This window comes from Canis lupus, chromosome 30 (assembly GCF_011100685.1).
Source record: "Canis lupus familiaris isolate Mischka breed German Shepherd chromosome 30, alternate assembly UU_Cfam_GSD_1.0, whole genome shotgun sequence".
Taxonomy (NCBI): Eukaryota; Metazoa; Chordata; class Mammalia; order Carnivora; family Canidae; genus Canis; species Canis lupus.
The window spans coordinates 29,011,510-29,036,575 of NC_049251.1; the positions used below are offsets into that span (position 1 = coordinate 29,011,510).

Genomic DNA, 25,066 nt, shown 5'->3' on the forward strand with positions numbered 1-25,066 from the left:
AATGAGTGCCAAGACGCTAGGGGCCTGACTTCCAGATCCCGGAGGCGGACAGCGAGGAGCGAGGAGGGGTGTGGTGGCTTCTCCACCGAGGTCCCTGACAGCGAAGAGACGTCCAGGCCCAGGCCGGCACTTGGCCCTGCCGTGTGGTGACCCTAAGGACCCACGAGGCTGTTTTGTGGTCGTTTCCCGCCGGCCTGATTTAATAGGTCAAGATAAGGGGATGGGGTGCAGACTTTTCTTTCCCTAACCTTACTGCTCCGAGGATGAAATAGTGTTATCTGGAGTGGCTCAGGACAGACCCGCCCACAAATCCTTTCATTAGCTCAGAACTTCCCGTTAATTACCAAGGGCCCATTCTGGATCTAGTTTATAGGGGCTAAATGGACTCCTCTGATCTCTAAGGAAAATCCTGACAAGTCAGTTGGAAAAAAAAAAAAAAAAGGCCCTGCCAGATAAGTCGCTGCATAGACAGCAAGCTTTGTCCCTTTTAAAGGGATATATTAAAGGGCCTGAGTACCTCCGTGGGATTCAGTCTCTCCATGTGAGGAGGCAATGGTGCTTCCCTTAGTAATATCCAGTTTTCTAAGAAGAGGTGTTGGGAAAAACTGATCTTTATGTGTGGAATGTGGAGATCAGTTATCAGTTCTGGAACCATTGGAGACGTTTGGGTCTGTTTTATAAGAATACTGACTCATACCACTTGGTACACTTCGTTCCAGGTTGAAAACTTCAGTGCTAGGTCTGGGAATTTATGTACTATCTTGGATAATACTTCTCTTTGTAGTAGCTATTCAGTGTATAAGTGACTATTCGGGGGATCCCTGGGTGGCGCAGCGGTTTGGTGCCTGCCTTTGGCCCAGGGCGCGATCCTGGAGACCCGGGATCGAATCCCACATCGGGCTCCCGGTGCATGGAGCCTGCTTCTCCCTCTGCCTATGTCTCTGCCTCTCTCTCTCTCTCTCTCTCTCTCTGTGACTATCATAAATAAATTAAAAAAAAAATTAAAAAAAAAAAAAACCTTTAAATTCTTTATGCAGCATGTGTCTGAAAAAGTTTGAGGCTTGCTTCATTTATGTCAGAGTTCTCTTGAGTGACATCTTTAGAATTTTCCCTCTACTGTATCAGGGAACTGAATTGGTAATCCCAGCTCAAAAAGTACTTGTTGATGCTAATATAACCGCTTAAACTGTCTAATGAAGTCTCTGTCATTCTAAGAAATAACTCTTGCTGCAAATTTAGTTTTTCCATATCATTTACAACAAATTCTTGGTCTTTTCCTTTGGTAATTCTCCCATAAGCCATGGAGAGAGGAGGTACTGTTAATAACTACCGAGGTGGTAGATATTTCAGACCAAATATCTGAAAACAGAAACTCTGACATTGAAAGTGACTGGTCAAGTAAGCAAATGATGATTTATTTTCCAAAAAGGGCCCTGAAAGGGTGAGGAGTTGTTTTCTAAAAGAAGTTGAAGAGGCTGTGACTTGACTGATCCTAGATTATTTACAAAGGCATCAATACTTTTCTCTTACAAGACTGTGTGAAAGTACTTTGCCTCATTTCCAACCAAAGAGAGGAGGAAGCAGTCAGGATGAGCTTGTTCTACCACAGAAAGCATAATGATTTTGAGTTAGATTTTGATCCAGGAAAATTGAGTTGCTGCCAAAATTAAAATGCCACCTGTAAGCCATTTCTTGAGCTGCCTGTTTTGATGTTAATCTTCAGGAAGACAAGACTCCAAGATTTTTCACTAGTTACACTGTGAGTTTCTTGTTAAAAAGCCATTAAATAAAAAAAATAAAAATAAAAAAGCCATTAAATACATTACATCCCCATAAACGTTTTAGTTGTGAGTCAACGTGAGAAGATAGGGGATTGCAGTGCTTCTCTATCTTAAGGAATAACATTGAAGAATAAAACAAAAGTGGGCTTTGAAGGCTGAGTTAAATCCATCCAGGTTCTGTTACTTGGGCAAGGTACTTAATTATTCTTTTTTTTTTTTAATTTTTTTTTGGTACTTAATTATTCTGTATGATTTCCTCATCTGTAAAATGTGAATAAAAATAGAATTTACACCTACCATTATTGTGCTCATTAAATTCGAGTATCTGTGAAATACTTGTGAAACAAGTGTTGTAAACTGTAATCACTCTAAGAATCAAAAAAAAAAAAAAAAAAAACTGAGAGAATCTAATAATGGGCCAGAAAAGTTATATTTGTTAACTCTAGAAATGGATAATATATCAAAATCAAGCTAGTGATAAGATTGATTTGATTAATTGAAAATCATCAAAGTAGGCACTTAATGACTTCAGTAGCATCTTATTGAACCTTCATATTGTGTTTTGTTGGGGGTTGGAGACGGAGGGGTATTAAAAATTGGGAAGCTGAGGCCTGTAAAATTTAAAATAATTTATGGTATGCATGTAATTTCCTGGACATTGATGTAACAGCTGCTGTTCTTAATCATCCCATCTGTTCTCTTTTAGGGCCCAAGAGGCTTTGTTAATAATAAAAAGTCTGATTTATAATTTTAAAAAAGCAATCCATAATAAACATTTCAGAATCAAGTACATGAATGGGATAAATGGGAGTTAAAAGTTATTAAAACAAATCTGAAAGCATTGCCTTAAGATTGAAAACCAGCTGAGAAATATCTTAAGATGATTCTCAAGATACTTAAGACCTTATCTTCTTTCTGCTTCTTACTTTGTGGGCCTATATATAAAAAAGTCTAAAATTCTAAATGTATTATCTGAATCTTTGATTGGACCTAAATCTAGATATATATCTTTTTAGTTAAAACTCTCTTAATTCTGGGATAGGATTCATTTTTCCCCTTAATAAAATGAGAGAGCCATTTTTTTGGTCCTCCTAAAACTTAAAATTATGTTAAAAAGACTTTCTTTTTAGCAGTATGCACACATATTTTTGCATCTCATTTGACTTCAGTGGTCTTACTTGCATATTTCTAAAACTGAATAGTAGAGTTGAAGCAAGTTCTTTATTTGCCTTCCCAGGAATTCTTATATGCCCATCTCTTTTTAGCAGTATGCCAGGACCACAATTAGATATGCCCTCTAAATGAAAGAGAACTGCAGATGCTACAAGGAAGGAGGAAAACATAGATAAATGATAACCTCACTTCAGATTTTGGCCAATTCTGGTAACTACTACTTCCAGTAATCTGTCAGACCAATTAGAATTGTTTCTCATTGCTCTTAATCTTGAATTGAAACTGTAGTAATTACAGAAATGGCTAGAAAAAATAAAATAGGGGGCACCTAGGTAGCACAGTTGGTTAAGTGTCCAACTCTTGATCTCAAGGTTTTAAGTTCAGGCCCCATTTCGGGTTCCATACCTAGCCTGGAGATGACTTAAATTTTTAAAAAAATAAATAAGTAATAAAATAGGGTAAAGAAGAAATAGGAGACTTGAAAAGTCATAGATTGAAAAATTAGTTCTTGATTAATCAAGTCTTATTTACATATCATCACTGGTGTTTAAGACAAAAGAATAGTAAACTTTTATTGGTATTCCGAAGTCATGGATATCAAGTGGCTTCTGATTGACAGTGATCTATAAACTATATAGTTTAACTATATAAACTATAAACAGGGAATTATATAAATGTAAGTTATGTTTAACATTTAGACAGGAAAGGACATGTTATTTTTAGACTACAGCCTACATCATGATCAATATAACATGTATCCTGAGGAAGAATAAATCAGGGTTTTTTTTTTTATTGTGGTATAAAACATGTAAGAAAATTTACCATCATTAACCTTTTTAATTGTACTGTTCAGTAGTGTTAAGTATACTCACATTTTTTTTTAAAGATTTTATTTATTTATTCATAGAAACAGAGAGAAAGGCAGAGACACAGGCAGTGGGAGAAGCAGGCACCACACAGAGAGCCCGACGTGGGACTCGATCCCGGGTCTCCAGGATCACGCCCCGGGCTGCGGGCGGCGCTAAACCGCTGCGCCACCGTGGCTGCCCAGTATACTCACATTTTTATGCAACAGATCTCCAGAACTTTTTCATCTTGCAATTCTGAAACTCAATACCCAATAAATAACAGCCCCCTTTTTTCCCCTCCCCCAAATTCCTGGTTCATTCTGCTTCCTGTTTCTGCGAATTTAACTGCTTTAGATGACCTCATATAAGTGGGATCATGCAGTATTTGTCCTTTTGTATCTGGCACAATGTCCTCAAAGTTCCTCCATGTTCTAGTATTCATCAGAATTTCCTTCCCTTTTAGAGCTGCATAATATTTCATTGTATGTATATACCATATTTTGTTTATCCATTCATTCCTCAGTGGACGTTTGGGTTGCTTCTACCTCTTGGCTCTTATGAATAGTGCTGCCATGAACACAGGTGTGTAAATATCTTTTCAAGACCCTTCTTTCAGTTCTTTTAGATATATACCCAGAAGTGGGATTGCTGGATCATGTTATCGTTCTATTTTTAATTTTTTGAGGAATCTCCCTACTGTTTTTTTGCAATATTTTACAGTCCTAAGACCAGTTTATTTCCTCTGTGTGTTTATAGGATAACTTCTTTTTTTTTTTTTTTTTTTTTATAGGATAACTTCTTTAGATCTATACAGAATTTGGTAATTTTATTGAAAGCCTTCAGGAGATTGATAGTTTAGCTAGCTAATGTTTTAGTTCTGTACTGCAAATGCATGGTGGCTGTTCCCAAAGATACAGCATGTCCTCGGTAAGATTTTTGATAACATCCCTTCTCTATCCTTAATCAGACTTACAAAAGTTTATCTATGTAACTATTTTTAAATTATTTACTGCTTAGTTTTTTTAGTTAATGATATATAGGTATACATGTTCCTTTAGTGTGTGGTATTTTCTATAGGCACTTGTCTCAAGGACTTGTTTTTGGAGCTAATGTCACATCAGGTGGTCTGATCTGATCTTACAAGATTAGTAGTTTGGCACCTGAGTGGCTCGGTCAGTTAAGTGTCTTTGGCTCAGGTCATAATCTCAGGGTCCTAGGATCAAGCCCTGCTTTGTGTTGGGCTCCCTGCTCAGCAGGGAGTCTGCTTTACCTTCTCCCTCAGTTCTCCTCATGTGTGCACTCTCTCTCAAACAAATAAAATCTTAAAAAAAAAAAAAGACTAGTAGTTGAAATTCCACATTTTTCACACAGGTCTGATACATATGTTCTTGAAAAAGCAACTGGTGTTATACTCCAGGATTGATTTTATTTTATTTTATTTTTTTTTTTTAATTTTTTTTTTAAAGATTTTTTTATTTATTTATGATAGTCACAGAGAGAGAGAGAGAGAGAGAGGCAGAGACACAGGCAGAGGGAGAAGCAGGCTCCATGCACCAGGGAGCCCGACGTGGGATTCGATCCCCGGTCTCTAGGATCGCGCCCTGGGCCAAAGGCAGGCGCCAAACCGCTGCGCCACCCAGGGATCCCTCCAGGATTGATTTTAATGCTCAGTTCAGATTGTAAACAAGTTTGATTTCTAATAAGTGTAGATTTTCCTGAAGTTATATAATCATTAATTTCTCGATCATAGAATTATACTAGCACATAACCTAGCTTTTAAGGTTAGGCGGGAATTGCTAACAAATGTAGTTATAAAGCACTTTTGGAGGTAGAGGCATGAGAGAAGACTTTTAAAGATGATTAATAAGAATTCAGCTTAAAATTTTATTTAATATTAGAGTTTGGGGCTAATGGTCAAAGCAATAAAGGTTGCAGTCAGACTTCTGGTTTCCGTAGGAGTTGCTACTCTTTGCTTATTCAGGTGTTAGGGTAGTTCTGATGACTTGATCATTTGTGATTTGCTTGCTTGGGAGGGAGAGGAAAAAGAACACTCCAGTTTCTCTCTTGGTCCTCAAAGCTTCTCAGCACTCTTGAGTAACTGTTGGCATAAATAAATCATGAGTAGTTGATAGTTACTAGAGCAAGTAGCCAGCCATAAGTATCTCATCTCCAGGAAAAGCCTGTTGCACAACTTTTTTTCTGGCTTCTCTTGCTTAGTCAAATGGACAGCTGGGGCTTCTTTCTGCTTTCAGAGCAGATTTAAACTGGGTTTGCTTTTTCAAAAATAGAAATTAATGAACTAAAAAAAAAAAGAAATTAATGAACTCATTAGAACTCTGATCCTTTTGCAGTTTTCTGGGCCCTTCTAAATTTTATTAGTTTGAAACCATAAAGATTAGGGAAATTACACCAGAGAATTCAGTATATTGTAGCTAAATTTTGGTAAACCATGGTATGCCCTTTAACTTTAAGGTCTCTCATTTTCCCCACCCTTCCAACTTCCTCTTTTCTAGTTTCATTAGGCTTAGAGGGACTAGCTCAGAGGTTCTTTACCTTTTTTGTGTCACAGACTAATCCATTAGCAGTCCAGTGAACCCTATGGATCCATTCTCAAGAATATTTTTATGTGTATGAAATAAGATTACAAAGGAAACCAATTACACAGAAATGCAGTTAAAAAAACATTAAAACAATTTTATGTTTGTAATGTACTTTTTAATGCTTTACATAGTAAGATCTAGGGATAGATATGACTACCATAATTTTTTTTTAAATAGAGATAAGCATCAATGATATTTTGATAACTAACAATTATAATGTCAAATAAAAATATCTTATTTCTATTAGTTATAGTCTCAAGTACTGCTATGACTGTTGTGGTTTGTTGCCTATCTTTGTAATTGAAGAAAATGCTAAATTTCAGTTAGAGATTAGTGAAAATGAAATCTTAATTTTATTACCATCTAAGTTCCTAGACACCCTGAATTCTGTGGCTCATGGTTCCCACGATAAGAACTCCTACTTCAACTTAAGTTGTGAAGGGGGTTAAAATTGGGAAGTCATTTGGGTTAGTTGAATATTTAACCAATTCATAGAGTAAGTTGCACCCTGTTCCCAAATCCAGTGGACACTAAATTCCATTCTCCCAAGCACAGAAGCTTTTAGTCCATCTGTGCCATTTTTGAAACGTGGTATGGGAGAGGAGTCACTATCTGTGGTAAGTAAAATAATTGCCCCTCCCTAAGATGTCCACATCCTAACCCCAGAGGCTGTGAATGTATTAGGTTACAAAGCAAAGGGGGATTAAGATTGAAGATGGAATTAAGGTTGGTAATCAGCTGACTTTAAGGTAGAGAAATTAGCCTGGGTTATCTGAGTGAGCCCAGTGTAATCACAAGGATCCTTTAAAAATGTAAGAGTGTCAGAGAGTGACTGTGGAAGATGAGATCCACAGAAGAAAGGCGCAGAGTGTTGGATGTTGTTGGCTTTGAAGATGGAGGAAGTAGGCCATGAGCTAAGAAATGTGGATCACTTTTCAAAGCAAAGATCAAAGATCAAAGCAACAGATTCTTCCCTGGAACCGCCACAAAGGAACATAACCATGGTGACACCTTGATTTTAGCCCACTGAGACCTATATTAACTTAAACAGAACTATAATAAATTTGCATTGTTAATCTGTTAAATTTGTGATGATTTTGTGTTGCAGTAGCAATAGAAAATGAATACACAATCCCACTTACCTTATTTTTCTGTGGAAGTAAAAGTGGCAAATAAAGCAGTATTTCATGCCAAGGTCTTCCACGGTGATTTTTAAAGACTTTGTGACTGCCCTGTTATCCAGGTATAACTTCTGGGCGTGACTTTTTCCTAATTGTGTTTGCCTTGTTACATTAGTATGATCACACAGTTCTGTAGCTGTCTTGCCATACTAAATTATATTAATTTTTCGCCAGAAGGTTAGTACTCTAGTTCTTCAGAAGTACAGTTTTACCTTAGCTTTTAATTTGGATTCATCCTGTAAATGCAGTTGAGAATTTAACAGTACTACCCTTTTGAGGTCCCTTGAATAATGCAAGGATTCTGCAGAGAGCACAGAGCAATTGAGCAACATAAGGAAGAATCACAGCTCAGTAACTTAAAGGGAAGTTATGCAGAATCACAATAGTACTTTTCAGGACTGAATGGATATGCAGCTATGAAGCGCAGCAAACTCAGGCCTTTCCCTGAGCTAAGAACATTGTGTTAGTGGCCTGGCCTCGAGGTTTGAGGCTGGTAATTGGTGAGGAATACCTGTTTACTCTTTACACAAATACTCTCTCACTGTAGTTCTTTCTAGTGCCTCTCTGAGAGTTAGATTAGGCTGTGCGCCTTGGAATTATAAACAGAAATACTTGAACTTTTAAATAGGCTTATCACTGGAACCACCTGCTAGAATTAATAGCCAAAAGGAGTCAGAAAGGGTAGATATCCTAACCTAGGATTCTGTCACTGAGGAAAGCATGCCTCCTTTATTTCAGAGGAGGGGGCAGGGGAAGGTGGAGGGACAGGGGAAGTAGGCAGGGTGTTGTTTTGCTTTACTAACTATATCACAAACATACTGTTTTCATCATAGAAAATATTTTTATCTGTTGCCTAGAAATTTAGCTCCATTTAAATAGATGGATAGTTTGTGATTTGCGGACAATTCAGAGATTTTAAAAATATGAATTATAAGCAAATGTTATTTTTAGTATTTTGCAATTCAGTGTAATCAGTATGCCTCTTCACTTCTTCCCCCAAAATGAGTCCTCCCTGAAATTTTATTTTTTTAAGATTTTATTTGTTTGTTTGTTTATGAGAAAGAGTCAGCAAGCGAGCATGCACATGCATGTGCGCAGGAGCAGGGGGAGGAACAGAGGCAAAGGCAGATGCAGACTCCCTGCCTGCTGAGCAGAGAGCACGAAGCAGGGCTCAATCTTGGGACTCTGAGATCATGATCTGAGCTGAAGACAGATGCTTAACCAACTGAGCCACCCAGGCACCTCTGAAATTTTAACTGTTGATTCAAAATTAGCTTTTTCTTTATTATTTACTTTTTAAAGTAGGCTCCACCCTTAGCATGGAACCCATGGTGGGGCTTGAAATCATAGCCCTAAGACCCAAGGTGAGATCAAGAGTCAGATGCTTAACCAGCAGAGCTGCCCAGATGCCCCAAAATAGCTTTTTTGTCGTTGTTGTTAGTTGTTTATCAATCAAGAGAAACTATTCCGTTACCCAGTATTCGTGTTTCATAGTTAAGGAACACAGGTCAGTGACAAACTTCAGTGGAACTCAGCCCAAAGAAATTCTTTCTATTCCAGAATCACCTTGTACTCTTGAGGATACCAGCCTTCTTCATCTCCTCAAAATCTTTCATGGAATCATAATTCCTGTAGAAGAAGGCATATGCCTTCTTCCTGGTTCAGCTACAGCAAACGTATAGAAAGCTGCAACCCCCATGGATACAGCAAACATTCCAACAATATGAAATTGCAGACGCTTGGCCCAGAAGGCCTCGCATCTGAGGTTTCATCAAAGCACTTGAAGTCCTGGTAGTTATTCTCCTCAACACCAGCCTCAAACCCAACATCCTTCCTAACAGAAATGGACCCAAAATTGGCTTTTTAATATAAATTAATAAGACTGATTAAAAATTAGATTATTAAACTTGGCCCAATCATTTGAAATGTGTTATAATGCCCAGGTATTTATTTTGATGACTCTAGTCTCATGGAAGACTTATTTTCTATTAACAGTTCTGTCTTGGGATGCCTGGGTAGCTCAGTGGTTGAGCGTCTGCCTTTTGCTCAGGTCGTGATCCCAGGGTCCTGGGATCGAGTCTCACCTGGGCTCCCTGTGGGGAGCCTGCTTCTCCCTCTGCCTGTGTCTCTGCCCCTCTCTCTGTGTGTCTCATGAATAAATAAAATCTTAAAAAAAAAAAAAAACAGTTCTGTGTGAATGTAGGATACTTTGTCCATTTCTCATACTTAAAAATAGTTCTCAGCTTTTATGGAATCTGATTTTAAGTAAAACTTGAGAATATAGGGATCCCTGGGTGGCGCAGTGGTTTGGCGCCTGCCTTTGGCCCAGGGCGCGATCCTGGAGACCCGGGATCGAATCCCACATCGGGCTCCCGGTGCATGGAACCTGCTTCTCCCTCTGCCTATGTCTCTGCCTCTCTCTCTGTCTCTCTCTCTCTCTCTCTCTCTCTGACTATCATAAATAAATAAATAAAAAATTAAAAAAATAAAAAAAACTTGAGAATATTATGCCTCAAAGACCAGTTTTGTGTTGGGTACTCCCCAGCCTAAAGAAGTAAGCTTAGCTTGTCCAGTGCAATTATTCAACTGAAAATAAATTTGGTAATGCCCAAAATAAAACAGACATGAAAAGAGATAAAGTAAGGGAGGAGTACTATACAATATGCCTGAGAGAGGGTTATATAAGAAACTTAGGTATACTTATATAAGAAAAGTGTACATCTGAGTGCTGACTCAGCATAGAAAATGAGCAAAGGACATCTAGACAAGTCACAGGGGCTCAAATGGCCAGTAAACATGCGGAAACAAGACTTTTCACCAGTCAACCTGGCAAAGATTTTTTAAAAGAAAAAAAAAAGAGAGACTTCGGGGTACCTGGCTTGCTCAGTCAGTAGAGCATGTGATTCTCAATCATAGGGTTGTAAATTCAAGCCCCATATTGGGTGTAGAGATTACTTTAAAATCTTGGAGATGGGCAGCCCAAGTGGCTCAGCGGTTTAGCGCCGCTTTTGGCCCAGGGCCTGATCCTGGAGACCTGGGATCGAGTCCCATCTGGGGCTCCCTGCATGGAGCCTGCTTCTCCCTCTGCCTGTGTCTCTGCCTCTCTCTGTGTGTATCTCTCAAGAATTAATAAATAAATAAAATATAAAATCTTGGAGATAAAAAGACTGTTTAGTGTTGCTGTGGGTGCAACACTCTTAGGCATTAGGGGTGGAATGTATAAATTGATGGTCTTTCTGGAAGTCAGCAGAGGCTCTGAAAAATTTATGTCCAATAATTCTACTTAGGAATCTATCCCAAGAGTGCCTGGGTGGCTGTCAGTTAAGAATCTGCCTTTGGCTCAGGTCATCATCCCAAGGTCCTGGGATTGTGTCCCGCATCAGGCTCTCTGCTGAGCAGGAGGTCAGCTTCTCCCTGTCCCTCTCCCTCCTGCTCGTGTTCATGTTCTCTCAAATAAATAAAATCTTTAAAAAAAATATCCCAAAGAAATATTCAGATGTGGACTTATATATAGGGATGAACATCATAGCATTATTTGTGCTAATAAAAACCTGGGAACTGAAAGTGTGATTTTTGTCCAACTCTTGATGACATGAAAAAAAGATTCAGATGGTGGAGGTGGTGGGGAACAGACTACAAAGCTTATATACATAGCAGATTAATTTTATAAAAGAACTACAGAGGAGAGAAAAGAGGAAGAATAAATATAGTAACCAGTCTATCTTCAGCTTTCTATGAACACAGCCATGAATACTTTGATTTGGGGGATGAAATCCCAGAGTATATCTGAGGTGCAGTTTTTTTGTTCTCACAGGTAGTTATTCCCTAGCATACCGAGGGAGCATATGTCTTTGTTTTCATCACAGTTCTAGTCTAGGGAATAATCTAGAAAAGATTAAAACCCAAGACACATTAAGGATATATATGTATATAATTCATGGTTTGGGCTTGAAGAGAGTCTGGTAGAGAAAGAGAGACAGGTGGCTATTCTCTAGTAGTCTTTGGAGTGTCTTGTCCATCTCAGTCTGTCTCTTCTGATTATTATAAGAAAAGGCAAGCTGCTGTTATCTGTAGTCTTTAAACTTCCAAGTTTAGGGACTCCTGGGTAGCTCAGTGATTGAACGTCTGCCTTCTGCTCAGGGTGTGATGCTGGAGTCCTGGGATTGAGTCCCGCATCAGACTCCCTGCATGGAGCCTGCATCTCCTCCCTCTGCCTCTCTCTCATGAATAAATAAATAAAATCTTAAAAAATAAATAAACTTCCAAGTTTAGATGATGAATCAGAAATGGAAAGCTGGCTGTATTCATCTCTGTATCACAAGAATGGGTTCTTCCAGCGGTTTTTTTCTTTTTAATGGCTAAATTCTAACGTGTGCTTTTCCTGTTGCTTTAGTCTCCGTGGGCTACTCTTAAATTACATTTAATTATATATATGATATATACAATATGTTATTATATAATTTTATTATATAATATATACTTTTATATAACATACTTTTATATATTATAATATTACATTTAATTTCCATATAGTTATAATAAAATATAAATATATTATGAAATAATTGTATTAGAAAATACAAATTTTTTATATATATATCTTTATGTATTTTTTTTAATGGCTAAATTCTAATGTGTGCCTTTCCTGTTGCTTTAGTCTCCCTGGTGGGCTACTAGTAAATTACATATAATTATATATATTATATATATATATATATATATATATTACTGTGATTACTATGATTTTATTATATAATACAATTTCATTTAATTATATATATAAAATCATATTTTAGAATTATATTTCATTTTATATATATATATATCTCCTTATGTCTTGAGTTTTAATCTCTCCTAGATCTCCATTTAGAAATGACTGGTATCAGTGAGAATGAATTAAATCAAACCGCTTTTGGTGAGGTCCCCATACTGTCCAAGAGCACAAGAGTAAAGAAATGTGTATGTAGGAAGGTAGTTGGCAACGTATGAGGCAAAAGGGAGCTGTGGATTTTGCCTTATTATTTATTTGTTGTCTTTTTCTCTGCAGTAATTTTGTTGTTGTTGTTGAAGATTGGGTAGGAATTTCTTTCCCTTAGGTTGGCCCCAGTACTGGGATGAAGCTGTTTGCATGGCAAATTCAGAATACCTAATATATCATTTGTCATTTTACTTTGTTAGGTTGGGTCAGAAAAGGCCTGTTTCTAAGGAACAAACTCCCTCAGATTTGTTAAGGAAATGTTTCATAAAAGATTCCTTAAGTCAGGTCTTTTAACTGATTTGGCCTTGGGGTCTGATTTCAAAAACCCTGCAATACCACACCATGGCTTTTGAAGCCAGATTCCCAGCATTCTGTTCATGTTCTGCACAATCCAGCTTTGTTCACTCTGGTACCGGTCTGGGCCCCACCCAACCCTTGTTTGTGAGTGATCACTGAGCTTTTTGATAAAAGCCATCAACTGACTTTATTTTTACCATGTGCCCACTAGGCAAAGCATGACTGGTTTTTATTTTGCTAGCCTGGCATGGGTGTGGTTGAAAATTGTGTCTGGGAAGTTAGGGATAGAAATATAACTTATATTTATGAAGAGCATTAGATAGAAATTGTTATACCTTCCTTTGCCTGTCAGGGGGTCAGTAATACCTACACAGCTGGGTTTCTGTGAACAGTTTAGCCAAGGCCACACAGTAAGCCAGGATCAGAGCTTGAATTCTGCACTCCAGTGTGGTGTCCTAGTCACTGGAATGTGCCCCTTCAGCATGTGAAAGAATAAAGGTCATCAAGTGAGAAGGAGAAATGCATATGGACAGGTTCTTTTGAAAATTATCTGTGTGTACACATGTCAATATCATGTGCTTTGGGGTTAGGGCATTTCATCAAGGTTATGGTGTTAGAAATTAACTCCGAAATGTGTGAGTTTATTTTAGCTCTGTGATTACTTGTGCAGCACTTACATCACTAATGTTGATTTGCTGCTTATTGAACTGGCTGAATCGTGAGCCTGTCTTCCACTAAACACCTATGGATGCAACTGAGGGATGCATTAAAAGTCAGTTTCTAGGTTTGTTTTTAATAGTACTGTTTTATTCAGAATATCTCTTCGTTTTCAGAGTAAGCCCCAGTCTCCAAAGAGAATTGCTTCCCTTCCTATCAACAATGGCTCCAAAGAAAATGGGATCCACGAGGAACAAGACCAAGAGCCCCAGGATCTCTTTGCAGGCAAGTATGGACTCAAAACATACTAGGAGTCTTCTCAGTCGCTGAGTTAAACACACAAGATGTATACTGGAAACATAACTCAGGACTCCTGCGTGGCTCAGTGGTTAAGCGCCTCCCTTCGGCCCAGGGTGTGATCCTGGAGTCCTGGGATCGAGTCCCACATCGGGTTCCCTGCATGGAGCCTACTTCTCCCTCTGCCTGTGTCTCTGCCTCTCTCTGTGTCTCTCATGAATAAATAAATAAAATCTTAAAAAAAAAAAAAAAAAGGAAACACAACTCTATGTAAGGATATGCTTGTGGAGGATTCCAAATCATGTAGAATGTAGCCCCTGCTGTCAAGATTCTGACAAGTTTAGGGAGTAAAACCTAAACATACAGATAGTTAGGCTACTACTAAGCAATGTAATTGTGGCAGGAAGAATGCTATAAATACTAAGTGTCTGATCTTCGTTTGAGATCAGACTAAAGTAGTATTTTTAGACTTATGACCAAGATACATAGTAAGAATTACATTTTGTGTCCTAATCCAAAATGTATACGTACTTATAAAGCTGACATAAAAATTTTATTAGGTGACTTGCCTTTGCTACTTTCAGTAAAATCTGAAATATCCTGTTGTTTCTCCTTTCTTTTTTTTTTTTTTATTTTATTTATTTATTCATGAGAGACAGAGAGAAAGAGAGAGAGAGAGAGAGAGAAGCAGAGACACAGGCAGAGACACAGGCAGAGGGAGAAGCAGGCTCCATGCAGGAAGCCCGACATAGGACTCGATCCCGGGTCTCCAGGATCACGCCCTGGGCCAAAAGTGGCGCTAAACCACTGAGCCACCCGGGCTGCCCTCTCCTTTCTTTTTTTAATGCTATTTGCAACCCATTGAATTGATTTCACAGTTTACCAATGAGCCGCATCCTGCAATTTGAAAAACACTAATATGGAATAAGGTTTCTTTTTTTTTTTTTTTTTTTTTTTGGAATAAGGTTTCTTAACCTTGGCACGATTAACATTTTGGGCCCAATAATTTTTTGTTGAGAGAGGCTCCGTGTTCCCAACAGAGGGTGATTCCTCTCCCCCCGACCCCTGGAAGACACTTGGCAATGGTGAGAGATATTTTTGGTTGTCCCATCTGAGAGGGCTATTGGCATCTGGTGGATAGAGGCTATAAATGCTGCTAAACACCCTACAGTGGACAAGACAGCCCGCCCAAAAAAGAATTATCTGGCTAGGGACTGACGCCTGGGTGGCTCAGTGGTTGAGCATCTGCCTTAGGCTCAGGGCGTGATCCTGAGTCTGGGGATCGAGTCCCACATCAGGCTCCTTGCAAGGAGCCTGCTTCTCCCTCTGCCTGTGTCTCTGCCTCTTTCTCTGTGTCTCTCACAAATAAAATCTTAAAAAAAAAAAAAAAAGAATTACCCAGCTCAAAATGTCAGTAGTGCCCATACTGAGTAATTGATCTAGAATATCCTTGGAAGACTTCCTGGAAGAACGATTTATGTAGGAGAAAAGGAAAAGGATACAAATGGTTGGGCAGAGAATATAAAAGTACATTTGAAGGCCAGTAAAATAAACTTGGTGGGCCAGAGCAGGGAGTTCGTAGAAAAGCCATGGAAGATAAGGCTTTAAATGTAGTTTAGGAGGATTTTAGACATCAGTAATAATTAGTTTGAATTTTATCCTACTGTCAGTTAAGAGCCATTGGCAGTTTTGAATTAAAAAAACTGATTTTTTTTTTGTTGTTTTGTTTTTTTTAAGATTTTATTTATTTATTCATGAGAGACAAAGAGAGAGAGAGGCAGAGACACAGGCAGAGGGAGATGCAGGCTCCATGCACGGAGCCCAACGTGGGACTCGATCCCAGGTCTCCAGGATCAGGCCCTGGGCTGAAGGCAGTGCTAAACCGCTGCGCCATCCATGCTGCCCAAGAAAGTGATATGGATAATGTTTTAAGAAGACTGATCTAGGGATCCCTGGGTGGCGCAGCGGTTTGGCGCCTGCCTTTGGCCCAGGGCGCGATCCTGGAGACCCGGGATCGAATCCCACATCAGGCTCCCAGTACATGGAGCCTGCTTCTCCCTCTGCCTGTGTCTCTGCCTCTCTCTCTCTGTGTGCTTATCATAAATAAAATAATAAAATAAAATAAAAAAAAAAGAAGACTGATCTAGTGGGATTATATAAAATGTATTGCAGTAGAGAAAAACTGGATACTTCAGAAAGCAATCACAAATTTGTTCAAGAATGAAATGGCAGGGCAGCCTGGGTGGCTCAGCGGTTTAGCACCACCTTCAGCCTAGGGTATGATCCTGGAGACCTGGGATCAAGTCCCACGTCGGGCTTCCTGCATGGAGCCTGCTTCTCCCTCTGCCTGTGTCTGTCTGTTCCTCTCTCTCTGTGTCTCTCATGAATAGATAAAGTCTTTTAAAAAAAAAAAAAAAGAATGAAATGGGAAAGACCAAAAATGAGATGATGTAAGTGGGAAGGGAAAAGTGAAAACTTTTCAAAAGAAAAATCAGCAAAATTTGGTGTTTATGTTTAGATATAATGGAAGTCCAAAATTGAGGGTTGAAAACAGAGTCAGGGGCGCCCCCGGTGGCACAGCAGTTTAGCGCTGCCTGCAGCCAAGGGCGTGATCCTAGAGACCCAGGATCGAGTCCCAAGTTGGGCTCTCTGTATGGTGCCTGCTTCTCCCTCTGCCTGTGTGTCTGCCTCTCTCTCTCTGTCTCTGTGAATAAATAAAAAATATATTTTTAAAAAATATTTAAAAAAAAAAAGAAAATAGAGTCAAAGGTTTTAAGTACAAGGGTTAAGAAGAAAATGGTACCATTGTGAGAACTACTTTCTAAAAGAAGAAACTGGGGGCACCTGGGTGGCTCAGTTGGTTGACTATCTGACTCTTGATCTCAGCTAAGGTCTTGATCTCAGAGTCCTGAGTACCATGCTGGGGGTGAGGTGTCAGGGGGCCTACTTAATAAATAAAGGGGTGCCTGGGAGGCTCAGTTGGTTAAGCATCTGCCTTTGACTCAGGTCATGATCTCCAGGTCCTGGGATTGAGCCACATATAGGGCTCCCTCCTCAGCGGGGTGTCTGCTTCTCCCTCTGCCTCAGCCCCTCCCCACCTTATGCTTGCATACTCTCTCTTAAATAAATAAATAAATAAAATCTTTAAAAGGGGGGTGGCCACTTGGGTGGCTAGTGGTTGAGTGTCTGCCTTTGGCTCAGGTTGTGATCCCGGGGTCCTGGGATTGAGTCCCACATCACGTTCCCCACAGGGAGCCTGCTTCTCCCTCTGCCTATGTCTGTGCCTCTCTCTCTGTCGCTCATGAATAAATAAATAAAATCATCAAAAAAAAATATTTGGGGGAGGGGGGCACCTGGGTGGCTCAGTTAAGCAACTGGCTCTTGATTTCGGCTTAGGTCATTCCTGGGTTTGTGAGATCCAGCCTGGCCTTGGCCTCCGCACTCTTTTTTTCTTTTTTTTTTAAGATTTTATTTATTTATTTATTTATTTATTCATTCATTCATTCATTCATTCATTCATGAGAGACAAAGAGAGAGAGAGAGAGAGAAGCAGAGACACAGGCAGAGGGAGAAGCAGGCTCCATGCAGGGAGCCTGATGTGGGACTCAATCCCTGGACTCCAGGATCACACCCTGAACCAAAGGCAGATGCTCAACCGCTGAGCCACCCAGGCATCCCGGCCTCCGCATTCTACACCAAGTCTGCCTGTCCCTCCCCTTCTGCTCCTCTCCCCACTTGTGCCTACAATTCTCCCTCTCTCTCTCTCTCTCTCTCTGTTTCTCTCTGTCTCTCTCTCAGAGAAATAAAATCTTTTTTTTTTTTTTTTAAGATTTTGTTTTTATTTATTCATGAGAGACACAGAGAGAGGCAGAGACACAGGCAGAGGGAGAAGCAGGCTTCATGCAGGGAGCCTGATGTGGGACTTGATCCCGGGTCTCCAGGATTAGGCCTTGGGCCAAAGGCAGTGCTAAACTGCTAAGCCACCTGGGCTGCCCAATAAAATCTTGTAAAAAAAGGGAGATTCTTTCTCACTTTCCCTCTGTCTGTCCCCTCTGCTCCCCCATGTGTGCTTCCTCTCTCTCTCTCAAAATACTAAATCTTAAAAAGGAATACCTAAGATAAGACATTTAGTTTAGGACTTGAGTAGCTTCTCAGAATTTTTAGATATTGAATGTGGTAATTTAAATGTTCTAGTTTTATTTGCCACATAATTAGTTCCATGATGGAGCCCAAAGGCTTTTCTATCACTCTTTTCAAGTTTTGGCATCTTTGTCCCATGAATGTCAGTAGAAAATGCACAGTTCTTCAAAGGACTTTCAGTAGCACTTAATAAGCCAAAGATTTTAAATGAGAAGTACCTCCTGTTTCACTTCCAAACTCATTTATTAACTTATTATTTACTTGGGACCTGCATGGTCTGAATATCTTCAACATCTTTCTGCTGGTTACTTGCTCCAAAGAATACTACCATCCTGAGGTATTTATTATGTGTACTTTGTTTTGTTTTGTACTCCCATACCATGGTCAGATTATATTACCATCTCTCTTCTTTTCCTGATAAGAGACCAAGTTCCAAGAGTGTGGCAATCATGTTTGTACATGATTCACATTTAATGATTAGAACATTCATCTAGGACTTAGTCATGCCTTATAGTCCCCCATCTTGTTTCATTTTAGTTCCAAATGAAAGTCTAGAAAAGAAAAGAAATAGGGGCACCTGGGTGGCTTAGTTGGTTAAGCATCTGACTTCGGCTCAGGTCATGATTTTGGGGTCCTGAGATTGAGCCCCACATCTGGCTCCCTGCTCAGTGGGGAGTCTGCTTGTTCCTCTCCTTCCTCCTCTGTCCCTCCCCCCATCATCTCTCTGTCTCTCTCTCAAGTAAATAAATAAGATCTTTTAAAAAATAAGAAAGAGGGGATCCCTGGGCGGCGCAGCGGTTTAGCGCCTGCCTTTGGCCCAGGGCGCGATCCTGGAGACCCGGGATCAAATCCCACATCAGGCTCCCGGTGCATGGAGCCTGCTTCTCCCTCTGCCTGTGTCTCTGCCTCTCTCTCTCTCTCTGTGACTATCATAAATAAATTTAAAAAAATAAAATAAAATAAAATAAAAAAATAAAAATAAAAAATAAGAAAGAGAAATAGCTTCTTTGAATTCCCTAGAACTAAAATTGCATACCTACTGATTAGGCCAAACTCAAATAGATACTATGTTTTTCTTTACTAAAGAAGAAAAAAATCTTTGGTTTTAGGTTTTGAATTTCTAATGCTATTGCTCTAAGTTGAAAGTGTGTCCTTTTTATTAGTCAAAAAAAATTTGTCTAAAAATGGTGCCTTCTGCTCTTCTAAAGTCCATCTCTAGAACACTTAGAGAATGAGTTGTTTTGCTCAACTGAGATGTTCTCAGATAGACAAAGGTGGCTTTTAAGCACCATTTTTCACAACTATTCTTATTAGAAGGATTTTCAGATATTACATCTTTTTATCCCCCTTGGACAAAATGTATCAAACATAAGTTTGCAAGATGATCTAAAAACTGTTATTGTAAAGAGTTATTAAACTGCTAAAACAACATTGCCATTCTCAGGTGTAGCAAATAGTACCTTTTCCCAAGTGTTACTGTCTTTGTATATTGGGTCTATTTTTTCTAGCTTACCAGTTTTCCTTTCTTTGATGTCATTTTTTGCTGTCAATACACCCACATTTAGCTGAACTTACTCCTCTTTTCCAAAGTTATAGCAGGAATAAGTAGAGTTTATATAAGATTTTAAAGGAATATTCCTCAGAGTAAAATAAGTTGGTACGCTGACTTTGTAGTCTTTTGCTTAATATCTGGTTCTTGCCTAAATCTTAGGGAGGAGAGGGTAGCCAAGTAGCTATAGAAAGTGGGAGAGATTCTTCCATCAGGCCTGTGCTAGAGTACTTCCCTTGCTGTCTTCCCCTTTTATCCACGTAAATTCTTACTTTTTCTTGTTCTGTTTACCTGGACCAGATTTCACAACTCTTGTTCTCAGTTTGAAAATGTGTAAGTATTGAGAGTGGTTGCTATTGTTTGTGTCTCTTAGCTTATAGAACTGAAATTTAGCCATCAAAAACCCATTATTGATCTTCATTATAGAATATCAACTTTTGTTTTAGATGCCACAGTGGAGCTCTCTCTGGACAGCTCACAAAATAATCAGAAGAAGGTGCCAGCCAAAACGCTCATTTCTCTTCCTCCACAGGAAGCCACAAATTCTTCTAAGCCCCAGCCAAGCTATGAAGAGGTGAGAATTTGTGCTCTTGGTCTTGTTTCTTTTGGATTTTTAGGACTGTGCTGCCAGTCTGAAGTTCAGTTGAATATGAACCTTGAGAAAATATTTATGATTCTTGAAGAATGAAGAAGGCCTTTTTCATTAATGGACAGCGAGAATCCCATGAAGAACTCTTTCTTGGGGCACCTGGGTGGCTCGGTCAGTTAAGTACCTGCCTTCAACTTGGGTCGCAATCCCGGGGTCCGGTGATAGAGCCTTGCATTGGGCTCCCTGCTCAGTGGGGAACCTGCTTCTCCTGCTCCCTCTGCTGTTCCCCCAGCTTGTGTTCTCTGATTCTCTCTCTCTCAAATAAATCTTAAAACAAAACAGAACACCTCTTGGGTAGAATATCACCCAAAGGATGGCACGGAGGCTTTCGATGAACACTAATGATAATTAGTGTTTGAAGCTTCCATATTCAAGAGTATAGGCTTTCCTTATTGCCTCCGTAGCCCAACAGAGGCAAATCTTACAAAATCTAGTAATTATGCATTATGATCAAAATAACATTGTTGTTTTTTTAAAGATTTTATTTATTTATTCATGAGAGAGAGAGAGGCAGAGGGAGAAGCAGGCTCCTAGCAGGGAGCCTGATGTGGGACTCGATCCCGGGTCTCCAGGGTCACGCCCTGGGCTGAAGGTGGCGATAAACCACTGAACCACCTGGGCTGCCCCAAAATAAGGTTTTAAGAGAATAGATGTAACAGACTTATAAGCAGGGATCCCTGGGTGGCGCAGCGGTTTGGCGCCTGCCTTTGGCCCAGGGCACGATCCTGGAGACCCGGGATCGAATCCCATATCAGGCTCCCGGTGCATGGAGCCTGCTTCTCCCTCTGCCTGTGTGTCTCTCTCTCTCTCTCTCTCTCTGGGACTATCATGAGTAAATAAATAAAAATTAAAAAAAAAAAAAAAAAAATTTAAAAAAAAAAAAAAAAACAGACTTATAAGCAGACTTCAAAGTGTGAAAGTTGATTCCTTGGGATTTGGGAAATGGACAGAACTAAACTGATGTATAGAAGGTTATAGCTTGATGATGTTATTTTGATACATAATAATTGCAGGGTAAAATTCATAGCCTTTTTGGTGTATTAATTTTCATGGTTTGTCTTCTCTTTAAAAGCTAGAGGAAGAAGAACAGGAAGACCAATTTGATTTGACAGTTGGTATAACTGATCCTGAAAAGATAGGTAAGTATACTTGGGACTCCTTCTGATATTAGGATGTGGCCAAGGAGAGCATAGCTAGCTAATTTCTACACAGTTACCTCTAGAGCGAATTAGCTAACATGAAGTGTTTCATCATTATCTTTCCTGTAAGATTATACCCCTTGCTATGCTTCTAAGGCCAGAAATAGCAGTTACCTAGTACTTTATTAGGCTTTTCTTTGCTTTTGGGGAAAAAAAATCAGAGACATTAAATACCACTAGAATCCCCTTTTTTTTTTTTTATAAATTTTTTAAAATTTTTATTTATTTATGATAGTCACACAGAGAGAGAGAGAGAGAGAGAGAGAGAGAGAGACAGGCAGAGACACAGGCAGAGGGAGAGAGAAGCAGGCTCCATGCACCGGGAGCCCGATGTGGGATTCGATCCCGGGTCTCCAGGATCACACCCTGGGCCAAAGACAGGCGCTAAACCGCTGCGCCACCCAGGGATCCCCTAGAATCCCTTTTAAAAGTTTTTTATTTCTTTTTAGAGAGAGCACACATGAGCAGGGAGGAGGTGACAGGGCAGTGGGAGAGGGAGAGGGAATCTTAAGCAGGCTCCACACCCAGCACCGAGCCCAACACGGGGCTCAGTCTCACTGAGATCATGACCTGAGCTGAAGTCAAGAGTCCGTCTCGGGAATCCTGGGTGGCTCAGCGGTTGGGTGCCTGCCTTTGGCTCAGGTCTTGATCCCGGGATTAGGGATCGAGTCCAGCATTAGGCTCCCTCTGCCTGTGTTCTCTGCCTCTCTCTCTCTCTCTGTGTCTCTCATGAGTAAATAAATAAATCTTTAAAAAAAAAAAAAAAAAAAAGAAAAGTCCATTTCTTAACTGACTGATCCAACCAGGGGCCCCCCAAATTTTATTTTTAAGTAATCTCTACACCTAATGTGGTGCTTACAACCTACAACTCTGAGATCAAGAGTCACATGTTCCACTGACTGAGCCAGCCAGGCACCTCAGAATCTTTTCTTAAGAACCCAAATGTTAAAAAAAAAAAAAAAAAAAAAAAAAAGGGACCCAAATGTTGCTTTCTCCCACAGAATTGATGAGACCATTTTACTCTTTTTTTTGAAGTCATACATTCCATTTAAGTATCCTAAAAGAGGAGCATCACATTAATGTGATATAATCCAATCACATTTGAATTCCATGTGAGCCTGGGTGGCTCAGCGGTTTAGTGCCTGCCTTCGGCCCAGGGCATGATCCTGGAGTCCTGGGATAGAGTCCCATATTGCTTCTCCCTCTGCCTTTGTCTCTGCCTCTCTCTCTCTCTGTCTCTCTCTCTCTCTCTCTGTCTCTCATGAATAAATAAATCTTTAAAAAAAAGAAAAAAGATAAGTATCCTAAAAGACATGTACTGAATTGTTTTTCCTCCAAGAAGTTTGGAATTCTTGTTATTTATCATGCACTCTTGATAGCCTAAAGAAGTATGTAAATCTGGGATCCCTGGGTGGCGCAGCGGTTTGGCGCGCCTGCCTTTGGCCCGGGGCGCGATTCTGGAGACCCGGGATCGAATCCCACATCGGGTTCCCGGTGCATGGAGCCTTGCTTCTCCCTCTGCCTGTGTCTCTGCCTCTCTCTCTCTCTCTGTGACTATCATAAATACATAAAAAAAAAAAAAAGAAGTATGTAAATCTGCATCTCTCTTTGATCGATAAAAACTAAAGGACTTAGGTTGAATTTTGGTCATATTTGGGGAACGTTAGATTTTCAGAAAGCACAGTGCTTAACTTTAGCTAGAACTTAGATTTACTGGATAGCCTTCCCATGTTCTAGGGTTGTAAAAGCTATTAATGAGTAGAGAGCAACAGGCCTCAACTTTCCTTGTTCTGTACTTACTCCCTGAGAGAAGAGACTTTACAAAGCTTTTCCTCCTAAACAGGGATGATGTTTATATGGTTAAGAGGAAAATGTAATTTCCAACCCCATATAAAGTGTAATTAGACTTTATGCCAAAATGGTTTGTCGTTGAACTGTTGAGTTTGACTTTTCCTAGACTGTTGCCCTGGTAGGATGTTTATGAGTATCTTATACAGTTTCCTCATCCAATAATAGAGGAAACTGAGGACCAGTAGGTGAAATGCAGCTTTCTTTTCAGGTCTCAGTGTGGTCCATGGTAGAGCCTGGACCAGTACTTTGGATTACATGTGCAGGATTATTTTTTGCCTCTAATATTTTAAGTATTCCATATAAGCAGATTGATTTTATTTATTTATTCATGAGAGACACAGAGAGAGAGAGAGAGGCAGAGACACAGGCAGAGGGAGAAGCAGGCTCCTAGCAGGGAGCCCGATGTGGGACTTGATCCCGGGTCTCCAGGATCAGGCCCTGGGCTGAATGCGGCGCTAAACCACTGAGCCACCAGGGCTGCCCAAGCACATTGATTTTTAAGCTAGTTATTATCTGCTTTAAATCCTTGGTAGAGTAAGAAAAATTGTAAGTCAATAATATTAATTGTTTTAATATTTAAAAATCATTATATTTAAAAAAATTAATAAAAGTCATGATGCTTAATAAACCAGGAGAGGGAGAAAGTATATTAGTTTCCTAGGACTTCTATAACAAAATACTAGTAACAGGGTGGGTTAAAACAACAGGAATAGGGATCCCTGGGTGGCGCAGCGGTTTGGCGCCTGCCTTTGGCCCAGGGCGCGATCCTGGAGACCCGGGATCGAATCCCACATCGGGCTCCCGGTGCATGGAGCCTGCTTCTCCCTCTGCCTGTGTCTCTGCCTCTCTCTCTCTCACTGTGTGCCTATCATAAATAAATAAAAAAAAAATTTTAAAAAAATAAAAAAATAAAAAAAAATAAAAAAAAAAAAACAACAGGAATATATTTGCTCAGAATTCTGAAATCATGGTGTCAGCAAGGCCATCCTCCCTCTGAAGGCATTAGGGAAGGTTGTTCCATGCCTCCTGGCTTCTGGGAGCCTCAGGTATTCCTTGGCCTATAGATGTATCACCCCAGTCTGTGCCTTCACTGTCACATGGCATTCTCCCTAAGTTTCTTCACGTTGTCTTCTCTCTTTATGTGTCTCTCTGTGTCCACATTTTTCTTTATAAGGACACCAATCAAATTGAATTAGGGCCCACACCCTCTGACCTCATTTTCACTTTACTTCTATAAAGACCCTGTTTCCAAATAGTTTCTGAGATACTGGGGCATTAAGTCAGTCTTTCTTTCTTTCTTTCTTTCTTTCTTTCTTTCTTTCTTTCTTTTTCTTTTTCTTTTTCTTTTTCTTTTTCTTTTTCTTTTTCTTTTTCTTTTTCTTTTCTTTTCCTTTCTCTTTTCTTTTCTTTTCTTTTCTTTTCTTTTTCTTTTATTCATGAGACACACAGAGAGAGAGAGGCAGAGACATAGGCAGAGGGAGAATCAGGCTCCATGCAGGAAGCCCGACATGGGACTCGATCCCAATGCCCTGAGCCAAAGGCAGATGCTCAACCGCTGAGCCACCCAGGCATCCCCACATTAGGACTTTCAACATATCTTTTTAAGAGGACAGAATTCTACCCATGACAGTAATTTAAACATCCCGTGGATCAGATTTATTTAAACACATATTACCTTGGTGAATAGCTTTCATTCTCTGGTGCTACCGTCTAGATTCTTAGTCATGTTGATGCCAAAAAAACAGCTATTTAAAGCATATTCATATTCAAGACCTGATCTTGGGGCACCTGGCTGGCTCAGTCAGTAGTGCATGCAACTCTTGATCTCCGAGTCATGTTCATTCCTACACATATCTAAATAAGAAA

At 39.7% G+C, this 25,066-nt stretch overlaps 1 protein-coding gene across 3 annotated transcripts in view; it reads left to right on the top strand.

Annotated features, from left to right (window-relative positions):
• SNX1 (sorting nexin 1) overlaps positions 1-25,066 on the top strand; it is a 41,232-nt gene that overhangs the window by 2,033 nt on the left and 14,133 nt on the right. For all 3 annotated transcript variants that reach the window (XM_038580651.1, XM_038580650.1, XM_038580649.1), the window contains exons 2-4: positions 13,692-13,800; positions 19,948-20,075; positions 21,223-21,289. In XM_038580651.1, coding sequence (XP_038436579.1) covers positions 13,692-13,800; positions 19,948-20,075; positions 21,223-21,289 — 304 coding nt within the window. The remainder of the gene's footprint in view (positions 1-13,691; positions 13,801-19,947; positions 20,076-21,222; positions 21,290-25,066) is intronic.